This window comes from Hylobates moloch, unplaced genomic scaffold (assembly GCF_009828535.3).
Source record: "Hylobates moloch isolate HMO894 unplaced genomic scaffold, HMol_V3 SCAFFOLD_19, whole genome shotgun sequence".
In the NCBI taxonomy this organism is placed as follows: domain Eukaryota; kingdom Metazoa; phylum Chordata; class Mammalia; order Primates; family Hylobatidae; genus Hylobates; species Hylobates moloch.
In genome coordinates, this window is record NW_026652294.1 from 63,495,952 (window position 1) to 63,512,004 (window position 16,053).

The 16,053-nt window shown below is 38.7% G+C and overlaps 1 protein-coding gene across 1 annotated transcript in view; it reads left to right on the top strand.

Moving 5' to 3' along the window:
• Positions 1-225: 225 nt before the first annotated feature.
• LOC116458394 (uncharacterized) overlaps positions 226-16,053 on the top strand; it is a 103,290-nt gene continuing 87,462 nt past the window's right edge. Inside the window, exon 1 of the mRNA XM_058431625.1 lies at positions 226-356. Coding sequence (XP_058287608.1) covers positions 352-356 — 5 coding nt within the window. The 5' untranslated portion in view covers positions 226-351. The remainder of the gene's footprint in view (positions 357-16,053) is intronic.

A 16,053-nucleotide genomic window follows, 5' to 3' on the forward strand; every position in this document is an offset into this window, starting at 1 on the left:
TTAGGAGACAACTGCCCTCTTGCACAGATGAATTATTTACATCTTCCGTGTCTCATCTCCTCCATCTGGAAAATGAGATAATTCTTGTAAGACCTTTAATATGGTACTTAGGACATAACTATTCAGTTATGAGTAAAGTGGTGGGTTTACTTGGATGCTTGTCTTTTGTTAGGGTAGTCTTTATTAAACGATTGTTTTTAGCTAGTATATTTGTTTTATAGCTCTATCCTCAGGAGATGATTGACTGTATCACAAGGGCAAAGTGATCCACATTTTGCATCAACCTGGAGTTTTCTCTGCTGGCATGAAGAGCTGGACTTGAAGGGTTTGTGAGGGTGTTGGAGACCTTGCATGCTGTGAGTCTTTGCTATTTCCCCCTTCATCTTATCAAGAATTGCCTCCTTTGTAGCCTTCATCAGAAATGCCATGATTCGGGACTCGAGTTTCTGGAAAGAAGTAGAAGTGTTGATTGCTTGTGAGTCTCAGGGTCAGAAAATGGTTGCTAGAGCTTCTAAGAAGGAAAAAGGCAGCTTCTTCAACCCTGTGAAAAGTATTGTGGCCTTCAGCAACCTGTGATGAAAACTCACATTTGGAATTTGAAAAAGCTGAAATCATACTTCTGAGTTGCCCTGATTTCTAGAGAAAATCAGTTGAATCCGAGGACTAAATGTGAAATCTATTCCTCCTTCCTAAGTGTTTTCATCCACTTAAGGTGATTATAATATTGCCGTCTATTTTCATTATACAAGTTCTGCATTTAACAATTAAAGATTTATTCACATTGAACTTCCTTGAGACACAGGTCAGTCTGCAACACTAGTATAGGTTTACCAACTGTTGCCTGGAGCTGTAGTCTAAGAAAACAAGGGCACACTGGTGGGACCTTATGGGGTCAAGGCAGCCTCTGTAGACTTGCCTGTGTAGGAAAGAAAAGGTGAAAGCCAAGGAAGGTCTCCCCAACCTCTGATAGGTATGGAAGCAGCTGGCCTATAAGGCCGCCACAGGACTAGTGGTCAATTATTATCTTGCTCAAATGAGTTGTTTTCCAAACCGTCTATTGTGAAATAATTTGGTTATTCATGTAACCTGTGAATGGTCCTACAAAGGAGTTGGGAAATGTTGTCTTTAGTCCTTAAAAATTGAACATTTCTTAAACATCGAAATAGAAAAGGAAACACTAGATTATATCACAGGTAGCATAGAGAAGAATATTTATTTTAATTATAGATCTCTATAGATGTATGTGTGTGCTGAGCTGTGTAAATGTTGTTCTTATTCTGGGTCAGGGCTGAAAGTTTGAAAGATCTTGATCTAGCATAAGATTTGCCAGTGTTGTCACTGCCAAGATGGTTTTCTGTGGTTTGTTTTTATTTTTCCCTGATCTTAACAAAACTATGGTGACTAGAAGATAGGCATCTGTCTATTGGAATCTATATCTAGCCCTTTCCCAAGATTGGCTGACATATTCCTAAAGGCTAGATAGCATAATCAATTCTACTCCACAAATAATTGTTGAACATGAACTGTGTACAAGACACTGTTCTCGGTGGTGTGGGAGGTACATAATATCCCTTGCTGCTTTCCAGATGCTCGTAAACCAGTGGTGGTGGCAACAGATAAAGGAATACACAACCAATTCGACCACAAGACTGACTATAATAGAGATTATATAATAACTAACTTTGACTGAATTATCATAAATTAATATTCAAATTTTAACCAACAAGTAGACAAAATAACCTTATTGTCAAGATATCAATTATTTTGTGTGAAGTACACTTTTCCATTTTAGGAGTTAAGAAATTTGGTGCTGGCAAAGGTTTCGTAAGATGAGTATTCATGCATTGCTGATAAAAATGTAAGTGGGTATCATCTTACATCTTTTTGGAAAGCAATTGGTTGGCATTAATTGGCTTAAAATATAGTTTTTGTAATAATTCCACTTCTAGGAATCTATCTTAAAAAAGCAAAGATTTGGAGCAAGATTAATGAGCAAAGATGTTTACTGCAGCTTTATTTTTTAAAGTAAAAAGTTAAAAATCACTAATGATTTCTAGAAGAAATCTATAAAAGAGGATATTACACATTGCTAAAAATCACATTTCCAAAACTATGACAGTGGAAAGTGTTTACTTTTAAACAGTAAATCTTAAATGAAAAGGGTAGGGTCAAACATTGAATAGATAGTACGATCATAATTCTGAAAAAAGAAAACCCAACCTATTTGTGCATAGGAATAAACTAGAAGGAAACCCATTAATATTATGTGTTTAATCTTTGAGTTGTAGAACTTGGGTGATTTTTGTTATCTTCTTCAGAAGTTTAATGTAGTTTGTCAATCTTCTACAATACAAAATTTTCTGTTTTATAAACAAATAACAAATACTATTTTATAAAACCTGTACAAATTACATTAATTCTAGCATGCTAAATCGAACACATTATTTTTAGTAGAGCCTTTCAAGGATTGTAATTATGTCCTTTTGGATTTACTGGGTAGTCCTAATATTTACCTCTTTCCTTCACTTTGCCGGTGGGAGAGATGTTTGCTATGGCAGCAGAAATGACTAGAACGGTCATTTATTTCCTTTTCTAAATTTAATTTTTAAGAAAAATTAGAATGTGAAATGTTTTCCAAGTAGTTGACCCCATCTGTATCTTCATTTACATTTCCTGGAGTCCATTGGACCTAGCCTTGCTAGGCCAGGGCTAACTCCTTCACACTCTGTCGTGGAATAAAAATAAACACTTCGACTGAACTATGGATGTATTTAATTAACTCATCCATCTTATCCTTAGTTACTCTCTATGCAGGGCAATTCTGACCCAAGAGAGACTAAATTTCCTTTGAAAGAGTAATTTATTTTTTGGGAAATAACTGTGACTGTTTATTGAGTGCTTTGGTGTCATGCCTAAAGTTTAGTGTAATTTCTTTCTATTATCTCATTTAATTCTCACAATAACCCCATTATATGGTTCCTATTATTATCTCTGTTTTGTATACAAAGTACCTGATATCTAAAGAGGTTAGGTAACCTGTCCAGTGTCATATCAATCATAAATGCCAGATGTGAGCTGTAAGGTCATGGGAGACAGAGACCAAGTTCTTAAACTCTAAGCTACTTAGCATTCCTGTGTGTTCCCTCTTATGCCCACTGAGACCCACTGTGACATTTGAGTACAGGCTAGGTAATCATTTTTAAGAATATCAGTGTCAGAAGAGAATTTCTATCATGAGACTGTTGCTATAATGACTAAATTATTCTGAATTGATTAGGAATGCCAGATGCCTGCAGGTTCATTCTATTAAAATTTGCTTTGCATATTTCTGCCCTAAACTCAGTGAAACTCATGTTTTAATCTCCTTGCAATTCCAGGGGAAATAAAAAGCAAGATCATTTTATTGCCAGTAAAAATCTTCTAGGTTTAGTCAAAGCAAATTATAATTTCTGGTGCTCCTTGACTCATTAGTTCTTCCAGATGGTGCGTATAAACATGGCAGGAGCTGCAAATTGTGTGAAGGCCGAAATGTAAATCAAGAAATAAGTATTCATTATAATTTGTGTGACAAATGGAAAGGCTATAAAGCGAAACAGTGCGTTGCTCAATCAATTTCATCCCATTACTCTTGGGATCCCCCAGAGACTATTTTCAGAAATAGACTCCCCAATTTTGTCAAGGTCAGTTGTCATGACAGTGTTTAGAGGAGTCCTCAGATGCCTCGCAGATAAGCTTGAGGTATCACAGCTGCATTCTTTCTGCTCTTGATAATCTATGGGTTGACCTTAGTTCTTCAAGAAGTATGAAGAAACAAGAGGAAAATATGACTTTAAAATGTTGAGGTTATTTGAAAAGGAAGAGAAGGCTTGTTGCAATTGTTCCCACACCCACTGTATTGGAAGTAATCCTGCCTTGCCCAAATTCCCCCTTCCCCAGGATCCGGGTATTCATCCCACTGTCCTGCTGGGAGTATTGATGACTGATGGGTCTCAACTGAGGTCCTGAAGAGATCTTCCTGGCCCAAGGTCACATGCCTTCTGAGCAGCGGCATCTATTGACTGGTTAATGGGTAGGAATGAGGGACCAGCCTCCTGATCCCACTTTCTAGCCCCTCTCCAACTTCAGACAACTATGATTGGCCTTCTCATCTCCAGATCTCCTCATAGGGTCAGCTGAGGCCTTTGTTGCAAATGAATTGCAGTTCCACTTTTTTGCCCAATTTTTAGTAGTTATACAGCCCCCAATATAAGAAGCAACATGCCGTGGTAGAAAAGGCACCAGATCATGAATCAGAATACAGGGGGTCTAAAGCAAGCTTTGTTACTGTTGAGCAATGAGATCTTGGAGAAAATAATTTGCCTTCTCTGTTCCTTATTTTTCTTATCTTTCAAGTATAAAGCTTAGCCTAGCCCAGCAGTTCTTACCTATCCATCTGTCCCGGTGGATGTCCTTTGACTCCCTGAAATTATATACCATGTCTATGTACTTTTCTGGCAAGGTTAGGGGCATAAGTTTCATTAGGTTCTTGAAGGTCTCCACAGAATTTTTTTCTATTGTGGTAAAAAATACATAACATATACTTTACCATCTTAACAATTTAAACAATGTTCAGTTCAGTAGTGTTAAATATATTCATATTATTGTGAAATAGATCTCCAGAACTTTTTTATCTTACAAATCTGAACTCTATACCCGTTAAATAACTCTCTTTTTCCTCCTCCTCTTAGCTTCTGTTAACCACCATTCTACTTTCTGCTTCTATAAATTTGACTACTCTAAGTACCTTATGTAAGTAAAATCATATACTGTTTGTCTTTTTGTTGTTGGCTTATTTCACTTAGCATACTGTCCACAAGATTCATTCATGTTGTAGCATGTGACACCACTTCCCTTTTTTAAGGCTGAATAATATTTCATTGCTGATGGGGATTCTCTGTAGTCCCAAGATGGCACAGGGCATCACCTGGCAAGGAAGCTGAGTATCCTAGTTCAAGTTTCTCCTCCTCTTCTTATAAAGCCACTAGTCTCGTTCCCATGCTAACCCATTAATCCATTAGCCCATTAATCCACTAATTCATGAGTGGATTAATCCACTAATGAAGGCAGAGCCTTCATGACCCAATAACCTCTTAAAGGCTCCACCTCTCAATACTACCACATTGGGGATTAAATTACAATATGAGTTTTGGAGGACAAATATTCAAACCGTAGCACTTGCCAGCACTTACTATTTTTTTTAATAGTAGTCATTCTGATGGGTGTGAGGTGAGATCTCATGGAAGTTTTGATTTGCATTTCCCTGATGCTGAGCATCTTTTCACATGTGTGTTGACCATCTGTGTGTCATCTTATGACAAATGTCTATTCAAATCCTTTACCCCCACCCACCTTTTCTTTTTCAGGCAGGGTTCCACTCTGTTGCCCAGGCTGGAGTGCAATGGTGTGATCTCGGCCCACAGCAGCCTCAACCTCCTGTGCTCAAGTGATTCTCCCACTTCAGCCTCCTGAGTAGCTGGGGCTATAGGTGTGCACCATCACACCCAGCTAATTTTTATATTTTTTGTAGAGATGGTGTTTTGCCATGTCACCTGGGCTGGTCTCAAACTCCCGAGCTCAAGCAACCCACCTGCCTCAGCCTCCCAAGGTGTTGAAATTACAGGCATGAGCCACTGTGCCTGGCCTGTCCATTTTTCATTTGGGTTATTTGTATTTTTGTTGTTGTTGTTGCTGAGTTGTGGGAATTCTTTATATATTCTGGATATTAACCCCTTATTAGATCTATGACTTCCAATTATTTTCTCCCATTCTGTGGCTTACCTTTTCACTCTGTTGATTGTGTCCTTTGATAAACAAAAGTTTTAAACTTCGATATATTCCAATTTTCCTATTTTGCTCTTGCTGGCTATGCTTTTGGTGTCATATCTAAGAAATTATTGGCAAATCCTAGTCATGAAGATTTTCCCTATTTTTTTTCTAGGAATTGTATAATTTTTGGTCTTACCTTTAGGTCTTCAATCTATTTTGAGTTAAGTTTTGTATATGGTGTAAGATAAGGGCCCATTTTATTCTTTTACATGTGGATGTTCAATTTTTCCAACACCATTTGTTGAGGAGACTGTCCTTCCTCCATTGAGTGGTCTTGGCCCCCTTGTTGAAGATTATTTGACCGTATATATGAGCATTTATTTCTGGGCTCTCTATCCTATTCTTTTGGTCTATTATCTGTCTTTATGCCAGTATCACACTGTTTTGATTACTGTAGCTTTGTAATATGTTTTGAAATCAAAAGTATGAGTCCTCCAAATATCTCCTCCTTTTTCAAAGTTGTGTTGGCTTTTTGGGATCCCCTGAGATTCCATATTGATTTTAGGATGAATTTTTTTATTGCTACAAAAAATGCTGTTGGGGTTTTGATAAGAATTGCTTTGAATCTGTAGATTGCTTTGGGTAGTATGTCCATCTTAACAATATTAAATCTTCCAATCCCCGAACACTGGGTGCCTTTCCATTTATTTGTGTCAAGTTTAATTTCATTTAGTAATATTTTCTAGTTTTCAATGTATGAGCTTCTCACTTCCTTGGTTAGGTTATTCCTAAGCATTTTATTCTTTTTGATGTTATTATAAATGGAATTGTTTTCTTAATTTCCTTTTCAGATTGTCCATTGTTAGTATATAGAAATACAATGGTTTTTTTTGTGTGTCAATTTTGTATCCTGCAATTTATACTGAATAAATTAATTCTAAGGTTTCTTTTGGTGTGAAATCTTTAGAGTTTTTTACATATAAAATCGTGTCATCTGCGAACAGTGATAATTTTAACACCTTTCCAGTTTGGATTTCTTGTATTTCTTTTTTTTTTTTTTTTTTTTGAGACAGAGTCTCATTCTCTCACTCAGGCTGGAGTACTGTGTCATGATCTCAGTTCACTGCAACCTCTGCCTCCAGGGTTCAAGCAATTCTCCTGCCTCAGCCTCCTGAGTAGCTGGGATTACAGACGTATGCCACCACGCCTGGCTAATTTTTGTATTTTTAGTAGAGACGGGGTTTCACCATGTTGGTTGGGCTGGTCTCCACCTCCTGACCTCGTGATCCGCCCGCCTCGGCCTCCCAAAGTGCTGGGATTACAGGCTTGAGCCACTGCACCTGCCTGTATTTCTTTTTCTTTCCTAATTTTTCTGTTCTTGTTTAATTGTTCTGGCTAGGACTTCCAATACTATGTTGAATAGGAGTGGTGAGAACAGTTATTAAGCCTTTTTCCTTATCTTAGAAGAAGAGCTTTCAGTCTTTCACCATTGAGTATAATATTAGCTGTAGGCTTTTCATAAGTGGTTTTTATTATTATTTTATTTTTTTGAGACAGAGTCTTGCTTTGTTGACCAGGCTGGAGTACAGTGGCAGGATCTCAGCTCACTGCAACCTCTGCCTCCCAGGTCCAAGTGATTCTCCTGCTTCAGCCCCCTGAGTAGCTGGGACTATAGGTGTGCATCACCATGCCTGCTAATTTTTGTATTTTTAGTAGAGATGGGGTTTCAGCATGTTGGCCAGGCTGGTCTCGAACTCCTGACCTCAACTGACCCACACGCTTCGGCTTCCCAAAGTGTTGGGATTAGAGACATGAGCCACTGTGCCTGGCCTCATAAATGGCTTTTCTTATGTTGGGGTAGTTTCCTTCCTGTCCAGGTTTACTGAATGATTTTTATCATGAAAGGGTGTTGAATCTTGTCAAATGTTTTTTCTCTATCAATTGAGATGATGATGTCATTTTTGTCTTTCATTCTGTTATTGTGGTATATTACATTGATTAAATTTTGTATGCAAAACTCTCCTTGCTTTTCATGAATAAGTCCCACTTGGTCATGGTGTATAATTCTTTTAATGTGCTGTTGAATAGTTTGCTAGTATTTTGTTGAGGATTTTTACATCAATATTTATTAGGGATATTGGTTTGTGGTTTTCTTTTCTTGTAATTTCCTTGTCTGGTTTTGGTATCAGAGCCTAATAGAATGAGCTTAGAAGCGTTCCTCTTTAATTTTTTGGAAGAGTTTCAGAATTGGTGTGAATTCTCTTGAAATTGACTTGAATTCTTCTTTAAATGTTTGGTAGAGTTCTCCAGTGAAGTCATCTGGTCCTGGACTTTTCTTTGTGGAGGGATTTTTGATTACTGTTTCAATAATTTACAAGTTTCTGATCTCTTCAGATTTTCCATGTCTTCATGATTCAGTCTAGGTAGGGTGTGTATTTCTAGGAATTTGTCCATTTCTTTTAGGTTATCCAATTTATTGACATACAACTGCAGAATTTTTGTTTTGTTCTTTGTATAGCTTCTATCTCTGACATTTACATTTTGTTCATATGTTGTTTTTCTGATTTCATTTAGTTGTCTTTGTGTTCTCTTTTAGTTTACTGAGTATCTTTATGACAGTTATTTTAAATTGTTTGCCAAACAACTCATACATCTGCATTTCTTTAGGGTTGGTTTATGTAGTTTTAATTTGCTCCTTTGATTGGGTTATGTTTCCGTGTTTCTTTGTACATCTTGTAATTTTTTTTTTTTTTTTGGCTGGGATTTGGGCATTTGAAAAAGCACCCACTTCTAACAGTCTGCATACTGGATTTGTTCAGGTGGAACCCGTCACCAGTCAGTCTAGTATCGGTTCAAGAACTTTTCAAACCTTTTCTGATCTCTTGCTCCCCCTGGCATCTGCCTGTAGAACTACACATCTAATGTGCTGCTAGACTTTGTTTTCAGCAGCGTCTGATCCTGCCTCTGCTGTAAGTCAAGCAAAACCAGACTCTCAGACAGCCCCCCGATATGCCAGAACTTTGAGTGCAAAGTCTGCTGTTTTGTTTCTGTTCTGAGGAAGAACCCTCAGTTTGAAGATTGCCTCCCAATTGCTCCATACTATACTGTGAATGTGCAGAAGCATGAACAGGTGCACCAACTGCCGTAATGCTTTTTTTCTATCCCTTTTCTGGAATCTTTTCTTCATTTCACAATGGCCTGGGTGCTATAGCATCACAGCTGGTCTCTAGAGTTCTCACAGGGGCATTCTGGTCCATATACTGTTGTTAACTTGGTGTCTCTGCAGGGGAAAGAAGGGCCTGTAGCTTCCTAGTCCATCATCTTGCTAACATCACTCTGACACCTATTTCTTCTGCAGACATTTAGGAACCAAAGCACTAGGTGATTATCAAGTCATATTGACTACAGCTAAAAAACAGTGCCTCTATGTCTACTACATGAATTAAGATAAAAAATATTGAGCATCAGTGTTTCTCTATGGAATCTATAGTGAAGAGGCTTTGGCTCCTAGAGAGTGGAACCAAGTAGGTAGAAAAGAATTTTCAATCCAGGGAGAATGAGAACAGCTGGAGAAGTAGGCAATTTTTCTAGCAGTTCATAGGGGGAACTTCTAGAAAAACCTGCAAAGAACTCTGGTTCATTTGATATCCAGGAAGCAGGGATTCTGAAGGATCTGCTTCAGTGGATCTGAGAATATATCAGGCTGCTTATGGCTCTATCCAGGTGATCACAAGATCAAGGTGACATCTGTGCTAAGGGAGATTTGAAGAGCACCTCTTTAGTCAGCAGCTTATTGGAGGAAATGAATGTCTCCTAAAAGGAAAAATCTAAGGAGATAGACTGTGTTCTATCAAAAAGCAAAATGTCAAAGTTATCATCAGAATATAGCATAGGTTGGAGAGATTCCCATCTTTGGAAGTATTTAAGCTGAGACAGAGAAATCAATTGATAGAGATGTGGAAGAATTTGTACTCTAGATGGAAGTACAACTATTAAGCTGTCTTAAAATTATCTGGGTCTGAATTTTTATGAACTTGGTGCAGGATTCTGATTCATGATCATTTTATGTGGAAGCTAAAATCAGTGGAAGGGCTATAACATTTAGAACACCATGCAATGTTGAAAAAGAGGTAATGAAACACATCAAGAAAAGAATACTCAATTTCCCCAGGTAGAAATATCTATCTGCATGGCACAGCCCTGATGGATTCAGCTAAAACTCAAAGGTTTTTTTTTTTTTTGCCTCTGTCCTTCTTTTTGTATATGTGTGTATATAACACATCAATACACTGTGGACAAATTTTCACAGACTGTAAAGACTTTCTGTCCACATGCAGGAAGTGGCTGACAATATCTTACTGAATAACAGAGGATATGTGGGGCTAAATAGATGCAAACGATAACTTCTCTTGTATTTCCGTACACAGATCACATTTAAGACTCTGCAGATCATCAAGCAGCATGATGGAGATAGCTTGGCATATATTAAAGCAAACATTTCCTGCCAATATGTACCACGTTGCAGTGTATCATTAATGCTGTCAGCCTCAGAATAACTTTGCTTACCTAGAATGATGCATAGCTTATTAAACTTGTAGAAAGTTGTTACTTAAAACTGGAGACTTGGTTTTTGGGACTCCATCACTGATGTTATGTCCTTGGTGGATAATCTTAGTTCTCTTGGGGTCTCTTTAGTCATTGATTAGGCTTTGTAATATATCTATCATATGTAATTGCCTGTGTTTCGCTGAAATAGACTTCTTTGAATACCTCAAAATTTTGATAGCCTCTTCTCATATCAGGTTGGTCTTTTTATTTTGATAAATTTCCAGTATTTCTGTTCATTAATTTTCTGCTACTGAATTCATCTATGGACAGGCATGAATGGTCTTTCCCTTCATATTTTAAAAATGAGATCTGCAAGAATCACTAGAAACACATAATTTGTGCTGAGCTTGGTTGTTTTAATCTGGGGTGTTACTTTATGGTAACTTAAGTTAATAAAACTTTGTTTTAAAAAGTATTAATATAAGATTTCCTCCAAATTATAAAATCATTATTAATATCTTACTGGAAATATATAATGATATCTTGTTGACAGATTTGGAATAGAAAATGACTGGAAATCTAGACTCAAAGATACCAACAAAATATCTATGATAGCAAGCTGTCTTTTGTACTTACCCTGATTTTCAGTGTCCACCAAGGCATGCTCTTTTTTTTTTTTTTTTGAGACGGAGTCTCGCTCTTCACCAGGCTGGAGTACAGTGGTGTGATCTCAGCTCACTGCAACCTCTGCCTCCTGGGTTCAAGTGATTCTCCTGCCTCAGCCTCCAGAGTAGGTGGGACTACAGGCACGTGCCACCAAGCCCAGCTGATTTTTGTATTTTTAGTAGAAATGGGGTTTCCCCATGTTGGCCAGGATAGTCTCGATCTATTTACCTTGTGATCCGCCCACCTCGGCCTCCCAAAGTGCTGGGATTACAGGTGTGAACCACTGCGCCCAGCCAGCATGCTCTTAATATGCATTGACTCTTCAAATCCTCACAACTTCCTCATGAAATATTATTTCTATTTTACACCGTAAGCATTAAACATTTGTCAAATGAATGCATACATCTATCATTTTTTGTTGTTGTTGTTTATTCGCTTTTTTGAGACAGTCTTGCTTTGTCACCCAGGCTGGAGTGCAGTGGCTCACTGCAACCTTCGCTCACTGCAACCTTTGCCTCCCAGGTTCAAGCGATTCTCGTGCCTCAGCCTGGTGAGTAGCTGGGACTACAGGCACGCACCACCATGCCTGGCTAATTTTTGTATTTTTAGTAGAGACAGGGTTTTTGCCATGTTGGCTAGGATTGTCTCAAACTCCTGACCTCCAGTGATCCACCTGCCTTGGCCACCCAAAGTGCTGGGATTACAGGTGTGAGCCACTGCACTCAGCCACATCTATCATTTCTTTTTTTAATTATTATATATCATCTTCCAAACATCGTGGTCAGGCAGTTTCTCTCTTTCTTTCCCTCTTTCTCCACTTCCTCACCACCCCCATTGTTCATGCCTAGGTCAGGCCTGCATTACTTTTCCCCTCCATTATTGCGGTAGCCTCTCAAATGGTATGCCATTCTCTTCCAGTGAACATAGCTTTTCTAAAATAAAATAGTGCTTCTGTATTAGTAAGGCTTTTTTGTTTACAAGTGAGTGAAATCCAGCTCAAACTATATTAAACAAATCAGGGGATTTATATGACCTACAACTCTGAGAAATCTAAGAGATAGGTTTGACCTCAGGCCCAGCTTGACGCAGAGTTTCAAACATATGCATTGTTGGGTGTGGTGGCCCTGGCAGATCAGGACTGAGACCTTACCAGCTGCAAGATCCAGCAAAAAGAGAACCTCTTCCCACGTGATTGTGGCAGAAAGTTCCCACTGAGGATCACTGGTCTATTCCTGAATCATTTGCTAATGCTTAAGCCTTCTCTTTGGCCAGACTGGGTTATACACCCACCCCCTGTAGCTTGGAGAACAGAATCAGCCCCACTGAAACCTCATGAATTGGTTCTGTTATCAGCCGAAGGGGGAAGGGAGCCTTGGCAGGGAAACGCAGCAGATGTACATGACATTCCATGTACAAAGTGTTGCAACAGTTCCTAAATGTCTTTGGATAATTGCCAAACTCCTTAGCATGCTATATCTACGTTGCTTACTTATTCAGTTTTATCTTTGCCTCTCTTTTCTTTGTCCGATAATTTATCCTTTAAGGTTCAGTTTTAGCAGCCCATCAGTTTCCTTCCAGCCTGTCAAATGGGAGCAGGGGTTCCTTGTCTGTGATTCCATAGCACCCTAAACCCCTGGTCTCTTAGCCCTGAACATACTTCGTGTGACCAGTATTTGTTAACCCTGACTTTCCTAGAGAATTCTCCCCCCTGGGAGCTTAAAAATAACTCATACCCTAGCCTTAGCACACCTCAAATCCATCAGAGTCTGGAGATGAATGATTAGGTAACTGTCTATTTTATCGATTTCATCCTTTCCTAAGTTCCCCAGCTGATTCTGAGGTACAGTTGGGCTTGAAAACCACTGAGTAACATTAAAGTTCTACCCAGCTCTAAAATTCTGACTCAACCCAAGATTTGGTAGGATTATCTCCTCATCATTCCCTCTTCCTCTGTTCCTCTTCCCTCTATTCCCCCTCCCTCCTTCTATTTCTAGCTATTCTATTTACAGATGTCAAAGCCATAGATCTATGTAAAAATAAGTGCAAAATCTTTTCTCCTCATTTTTATTTTTATTGTCCTTAGGAGCTTTGAAACTATCTCAGTGGCACTGAGATTATCTGAGTTATTTAAGAATGAGCTATTTCTCTGTTACGTCCTTGGAAGTTTTCAGCCCAGTTTCTCATTGTATGGGGCTCCCATTCCAGAGCTGTGTCTGTGGACCCTTTTTAATAATGTCTCAGCAGCACAGCCAGTCAGGCCTACATTGGAAAGAGTCATTTGAGGCACTTCCTGTCATGCTTCATACGGTTGTGTTGTTGACATTCGGTGCATGTGTTTGTCATTGACACACAGGCTCCCATTCCAGCTGGAAAGTCTTTCCTTTCATCTAAAAGCTGTTTTTAAAAAAATGTTCCTACTTATCTAAAGCCAGAGAGAGTGGATGGGAGGGATTAGTTTGTTTGCCCACATCTTCAAATGCACTGTGTTTTGTGGAATGCCAACAGGACTGTTTTAATTTGCTTTCTACAAAGGCAGACTTCTGTTGCTTTTCCTGAGATCCTGATGGAACAGTGTTTGTCATTAATGTCATGAAAGGAGGTAGTGCAGCTGTGTTTATGGTGGGAGTTACCTGTAATTTATGTTGTAACTTAAACATTTAGGAAGAGTAGCTGTTTCCTTTTAGTTAGAGACCTGAATTCTCTCTCTCTCCCTTCCTTCCTCCCTTCCTCCCTCCCTCCCTCCCTCTCTCTCTCCCTCCCTCCCTCCCTTTCTCTCTCTCTCTTCTTTCTCTTTCTTTCTTTCTTTCTTTCTTTCTTTCTTTCTTTCTTTCTTTCTTTCTTTCTTTCTTCCTTTCTTTCTTTCTATTTCTTTCCTTTCTTTCTTTTTAAAAGTTCAATTCCTACAAATTTTTTAAGCACCAGGGAGGCAGTTGGAAAATCAAGACTTCTGTTCTCTGGTACTGAGATGGAATTATTGAAATGACAGCATTTTAGAAATGTAAACATATACTTAACTTCAATCTAAAACAGCATAAGCAAATGAGGGAAAAACTAACAAAGCTGGTTATCTAAATGAGGAAAGGACATTTCTTAGAAGATTTGTGAGACCCAATCTGATTATATCACGTGCCTTCCTTCTCACTACTCAGCTCTCTTACTGTTTTGGTATAGTTCAGGTCATGCTAAATTTTATTATTTTGAAAAATTAACTTCCAAGGACATTGCAGAAAAAGAGTTGGGTTAATCGCCATTCAGATTTTGGGACTGAAAATAAGGGCTCATGGGTAGTAGTTGAGGACAAATGGAATTTAAGAGGACTCCAAGTGTTTGTTTTATGAGCACCAACAAATGGATTTCTTCCTCTCTTCTGGGAACTTGAGAGGGAAAATCTATTTGCCTTTGCTCTGCTAAAGAAAACCAGAGCCCTTTGTTCACATTTATCTTTAGGATCTTTTCTTGAAATGCTAACCTTTCATTGAAAAGTTTACTGGAATCTCCAAAGAAAATTAAAGTATAGCATCATTTAAAAATCAATTCAGCAAACATTTTTGAGTACCTACTATACGTGGGCATTGTGGAAGGGATATAAAGAAAATAATGAGTGCCACATTTATACAAATATATTTAATAAAATATGATAAGTGCTTCTGTGGATCAATGGACAGAATTGCTACTGATCACAGATATATATATTTTAAAAACTCTATGTCTCTTTATGGCATTTTCTTATTCTATGAGTCTTGGGGCCCTTTGACAAAAGTCAAAGAGAGCAATCTAGTCTGACTAATTTTTGTGAGCCTATATTGTCTCATAATGCTGCTATTTTTTCTTTCTTTCTTTCTTTTTTCTTTTTTTTTTTTTGAGATGGAGTCTCGCTCTGTTGCCCAGGCTGGAGTGTAGTGGTGTGGTCTCAGCTCACTGGAACCTCCACTTCCTGGGTTCAAGCGATTCTCATGCCTCAGCGTCCCGAGTAGCTGAGATTATAGGCATCTGCCACCATGCCTGGCTAATTTTTTGTATTTTTAGTGAAGACCGGATTTCACCACGTTGTCCAGGCTGGTCTCGAACCCCTGACCTCATGATCTGCCCACCTTGGCCTCCCAAAGTGCTGGGATTACAACCACTGTGCCTGGCCAATGTTATTTTTTTCTTACATTTTCCTCAATTCTGAGTAGTAGTCAGTTCTAGAATTTTCCTGGGCATTGATCGTCAATTTCACTGGTTTATGTTTTTCAAAATTTCTATCTGGGTCTGGGTATGGTGGCTCATGCCTGTAATCCCAGCATACTGGGAGTCTGAGGTGGGCGGATCATTTTAGGTCAGGGATTTGAGACCAGCTTGGCCACCTTTCAGTAGAGATGGTTAAACCCCATCTCTACTGAAAATACAAAAATTAGCTGGGCGTGGTAGTGCCCGCCTGTAATCCCAGCTACTCAGGAGGCTGAGGCAAGAGAATCACTTGAACTCGGGAGGTAGAGGTTGCAGTGAGCCAAGATCGCACCACTACACTCCAGCCTAGGCGACAAAGTGAGACTCTGTCTCACAAAAAAAAAAAAAAAAAAAAAAATTCTATCTGAACATTGTTAGATTATCTGTGTTTCTCTAGCTTTCCTCTACAGACAGGAGATGGAGACTCAATATTCTGTTGTAATCAAGCCATCAGCAATGTGGGGGCTTGTAGTCCTACATTAGCTTGGTTAAAGTCAGTGTACCCACTGGGTTTCTAAGCTTGCACAGAGGGCACCTTACCCACACCCTTCTCGCAAAAAAGTTCCAGAACTGGTGGAGCAGTTCCCCTTGGCCACTTAGAAAGCATGTACTAAAATGTTCTGTGGGCTTAATCTAAATTCGTTCCAAAGTTATTGTAAGAATCATTTACTGATGATAAAGGAATATTTTTTTTTCTTGCCATATTCCTTGGACTGTAATTCCCTAAAATGTTTTTCTGCTTCCACAGAAAAGCACAGGTTTCTCCAAGTTGGGGGAGTGTGGTGGTGGTGTGTGTGAGTCATATCTAGACTTTAGGAAGGGTTT